At 36.4% G+C, this 4,616-nt stretch overlaps 1 protein-coding gene across 2 annotated transcripts in view; it reads left to right on the top strand.

Annotated features, from left to right (window-relative positions):
* RETREG1 (reticulophagy regulator 1) overlaps positions 1-4,320 on the top strand; it is a 153,010-nt gene extending 148,690 nt beyond the window's left edge. For both annotated transcript variants that reach the window (XM_025388724.1, XM_025388725.1), the window contains one exon: positions 2,132-4,320. In XM_025388724.1, coding sequence (XP_025244509.1) covers positions 2,132-2,625 — 494 coding nt within the window. In that variant the 3' untranslated portion in view covers positions 2,626-4,320. The remainder of the gene's footprint in view (positions 1-2,131) is intronic.
* The last annotated feature ends 296 nt before the right edge of the window (positions 4,321-4,616 follow it).

The following is a 4,616-nucleotide window of genomic DNA, read 5'->3' as shown; positions in this document are numbered from 1 at the left end:
GCCGTTGCTTTTGGTGTTTTAGACATGAAGTCTTTGCCCATGCCTATGTCCTGAATGGTACTACCTAGGTTTTCCTCTAGGATTTTTATGGTATTAGGTCTAACATTTAAGTCTCTAATCCATCTTGAATTAATTTTCGTATAAGGCGTAAGGAAAGGATCCAGTTTCAGCTTTCTACTTATGGCTAGCCAATTTTCCCAGCACCATTTATTAAATAGGGAATCCTTTCCCCATTTCTTGTTTCTCTCAGGTTTGTCAAAGATCAGATGGCTGTAGATGTGTGGTATTATTTCTGAAGACTCTGTTCTGTTCCATTGGTCTATATCTCTGTTTTGGTACCAGTACCATGCTGTTTTGGTTACTGTAGCCTTGTAGTATAGTTTGAAGTCAGGTAGCGTGATGCCTCCAGCTTTGTTCTTTTGACTTAGGATTGTCTTGGAGATGCGGGCTCTTTTTTGGTTCCATATGAACTTTAAAGCAGTTTTTTCCAATTCTGTGAAGAAACTCGTTGGTAGCTTGATGGGGATGGCATTGAATCTATAAATTACCTTGGGCAGTATGGCCATTTTCACGATATTGATTCTTCCTATCCATGAGCATGGTATGTTCTTCCATTTGTTTGTGTCCTCTTTTATTTCACTGAGCAGTGGTTTGTAGTTCTCCTTGAAGAGGTCCTTTACATCCCTTGTAAGTTGGATTCCTAGGTATTTGATTCTCTTTGAAGCAATTGTGAATGGAAGTTCATTCATGATTTGGCTCTCTGTTTGTCTGTTACTAGTGTATAAGAATGCTTGTGATTTTTGCACATTAATTTTGTATCCTGAGACTTTGCTGAAGTTGCTTATCAGCTTAAGGAGATTTTGGGCTGAGACAATGGGGTTTTCTAAATATACAATCATGTCATCCGCAAAGAGGGACAATTTGACTTCTTCTTTTCCTAACTGAATACCCTTGATTTCTTTCTCTTGCCTGATTGCCCTAGCCAGAACTTCCAACACTATGTTGAATAGGAGTGGTGAGAGAGGGCATCCCTGTCTTGTGCCAGTTTTCAAAGGGAATTTTTCCAGTTTTTGCCCATTCAGTATGATATTGGCTGTGGGTTTGTCATAAATAGCTCTTATTATTTTGAGGTACGTTCCATCAATACCGAATTTATGGAGCGTTTTTAGCATGAAGGGCTGTTGAATTTTGTCAAAAGCCTTTTCTGCATCTATTGAGATAATCATGTGGTTCTTGTCTTTGGTTCTGTTTATATGCTGGATTATGTTTATTGATTTGCGAATGTTGAACCAGCCTTGCATCCCAGGGATGAAGCCCACTTGATCATGGTGGATAAGCTTTTTGATGTGTTGCTGAATCCGGTTTGCCAGTATTTTATTGAGGATTTTTGCATCGATGTTCATCAGGGATATTGGTCTAAAATTCTCTTTTTTTGTTGTATCTCTGCCAGGCTTTGGTATCAGGATGATGTTGGCCTCATAAAATGAGTTAGGGAGGATTCCCTCTTTTTCTATTGATTGGAATAGTTTCAGAAGGAATGGTACCAACTCCTCCTTGTACCTCTGGTAGAATTCAGCTGTGAATCCATCTGGTCCTGGACTTTTTTTGGTTGGTAGGCTATTAATTGTTGCCTCAATTTCAGAGCCTGCTATTGGTCTATTCAGGGATTCAACTTCTTCCTGGTTTAGTCTTGGAAGAGTGTAAGTGTCCAGGAAATTATCCATTTCTTCTAGATTTTCCAGTTTATTTGCATAGAGGTGTTTATAGTATTCTCTGATGGTAGTTTGTATTTCTGTGGGGTCGGTGGTGATATCCCCTTTTTCATTTTTAATTGCGTCGATTTGATTCTTCTCAAGTGTGAATGTTAAGTCAGTAAATATACTGTTTTGTGCTTAAGAGGAAAGCTAAATATAGAGGGATATGTAGTGTTTGTGTCCCTGTGGAGAAAGAGTGTTGCAGGATTAGGAGTTCAGTATGTGGTTAAATTGATTCAAGTTGACTCAGGAGGCTAGATGAACACCAAGGTTGCCAGAGGGTTCAGATTAAAGTCAGATAGATGATCTTTAGACAGCACTTTTATTTGAAATTTGTTACGGTGCTTAAGTCTGAACTTCTGTTATCCATTTCACAGATCTTGACCGACCTAGTGAGGAAGTTTTCTCTAGAGATCTCTCAGATTTCCCATCTCTAGAAAATGGCATGGGAACGAATGATGAAGATGAATTAAGCCTTGGTTTGCCCACTGAGCTCAAGAGAAAGAAGGAACAGTTGGACAGTGGTCACAGACCAAGCAAAGAGACACAATCAGCAGCTGGTCTCACCCTTCCTCTGAACAGTGACCAAACCTTTCACTTGATGAGCAACCTGGCTGGGGATGTCATCACAGCTGCAGTGACTGCAGCTATCAAAGACCAGTTAGAGGGGGTGCAGCAAGCACTTTCTCAGGCTGCCCCCATCCCAGAAGAGGACACAGACACTGAAGAAGGTGATGACTTTGAACTACTTGACCAGTCAGAGCTGGATCAAATTGAGAGCGAATTGGGACTTACACAAGACCAGGAAGCAGAAGCACAGCAAAATAAGAAGTCTTCAGGTTTCCTTTCAAATCTACTTGGAGGCCATTAATCTAGGAATCAGCTTGCAACAGAGCACAAAAAACACCAAAAAAATTTCAAAGAAAAAAAAAAAAAAACAAGGAAAAGAAAAAAACTGAACTATAAGCTTTAATGATTACTTTAGATTTGTTTTATTTTCCCTCCTGCAGTGAATTAATTGGATATATATCAGCTGACACTGATAGATTGATATTTCTGATCGTTATTTTTGTGTAATAAGCATGGAAATGAACTTTATACACACCACTGTGTTGTCAGAGATAAATATTAGGGGTTTTTAAAGCAAAAAGAAACAAAAACCAAATTATTAAAATCCTCCTATAAATATTCTTTTTCTTTACAGTTTTTCAAGCATGCAAAACAGTTTATTGTAACTCATTGAAAAATATTAACAATTAATTGTGAATACATGCCGTTATCAGCTTCCTTATTCCTAATACCTGGAAATTTTTTTTTTTTTTAACTGATAGATTTTGATGTAAAAAAGATCGAAATTATCAAGGTATCTTAGTTGAAGGACTTGGGAAATAATATCAAAATTAATTTCTTAGGAAAAAATTTTAAAGTATATTTAAGTACTCTGGATAGACTGAAATATTTCCATGTTATTTCTGCAGTTGTAGACTTAGGCTTACTTGTAAAGCAGCATGCTCCACTGACTGCCATCTCTAGTCTTGCAGTGGGTGGCATTAACCCACAGAAAGCAAGCAGTTGTGTATCACATAGACAATGGTTGTGACATAAACAGATTCAGTTGTTTTGTTGTTCATTTGTCATATGTTTGTGATAGGGATGTTGGGAGCACAGCTCTATTCTGCCTGCTCAGACTTAAGTTAGACCCGTATCTTTTATATTATGTCATGAAAAAAGTCTCCTAAAATTGTGAAACTGGTTATTGATATGAGTGATGTGATCATCAGCAATAAAGACATAATAACTCTGTTTTCTTAGTCTGTATAGAGGAGAGGAACTTGCTTGGCTTTAAAATATATTTATTTGCCATTTAAGTATAAATATGAAATCTGTTTCTTACTGGGAAGATAGAGTATATATATTTTCCTTTAAACATTTTAAGATCACTTTTAAATAACCACATCTGATTTATGGTTTTTAACAAAGGACTAAAGAGCTCACACCAAGCTAATTTTGTTTTTGTGATATAAACTTTCAGTGTCGAGGGACCATGCCAGCAACTACCAAAAATCTCTCAAATCTTCAGGTACAGCTGGCATTCTGGCAGATGCACAGAGACATCTGAGACCCTCAGAAGGGAAGGATAATCCAAGAATATAGGAAATCTGTGTTCTCTTCCTTTCATTTTATCCCTTATATTTCTAAAGACTAATTATAAGTAATCTGACATTTTAATGTAGCAACTCTTATTTATTTTTTCTTTCTGAGGTATTCAAATATCTAGACTGAATTTTGCCAAATGTTAAAGGGAGAAGAGTTACTGAAGACTTTGAACATTTTTGTGATTGCTTATGTCATTAGTGCCTCATGACTGTGTTTGATGTCCTTTATTGATACAAAGTGAGCCTGTGCCTTCATTATCTTGCCCATTTTAATACAAATGGAAACCTGGTGTTTGAAAATCTCTGAACTGTGTGGGTTTTGGAGGAATATACCTGAATTTTATTCAATAACAGTTTCTGGACAGGAAGAAAAATACAGTTACATATTTATAAAATAGTTGTTACCAGTATTCTTTTTTATGTGTATGCTTCTTTCTTTAAAATAATATTCTTGGTTATAAAGTAGAAAAGTTTAAAGGTCATTTCCATTTCTTCACTGAGGAGAAAAAAAGTTAAATAATCCAAGTAATTAAATAATATAAATCCCTAGATAACCTTACAGGAAGATTAACTCAAGGGCTGATAATCTGTGATGGTATGAACAATAAATCTAGAATAAAATGTTAATAACTACAAATTAAAAGGGGTGTGGGGAAGAAGTTGGTAGAGTAGAAAAATGTGCTATCACCACTATCGAGGAGACATG

This window comes from Theropithecus gelada, chromosome 6 (assembly GCF_003255815.1).
Source record: "Theropithecus gelada isolate Dixy chromosome 6, Tgel_1.0, whole genome shotgun sequence".
Taxonomy (NCBI): Eukaryota; Metazoa; Chordata; class Mammalia; order Primates; family Cercopithecidae; genus Theropithecus; species Theropithecus gelada.
This window is presented reverse-complemented; position numbering and strand designations above follow the sequence as displayed.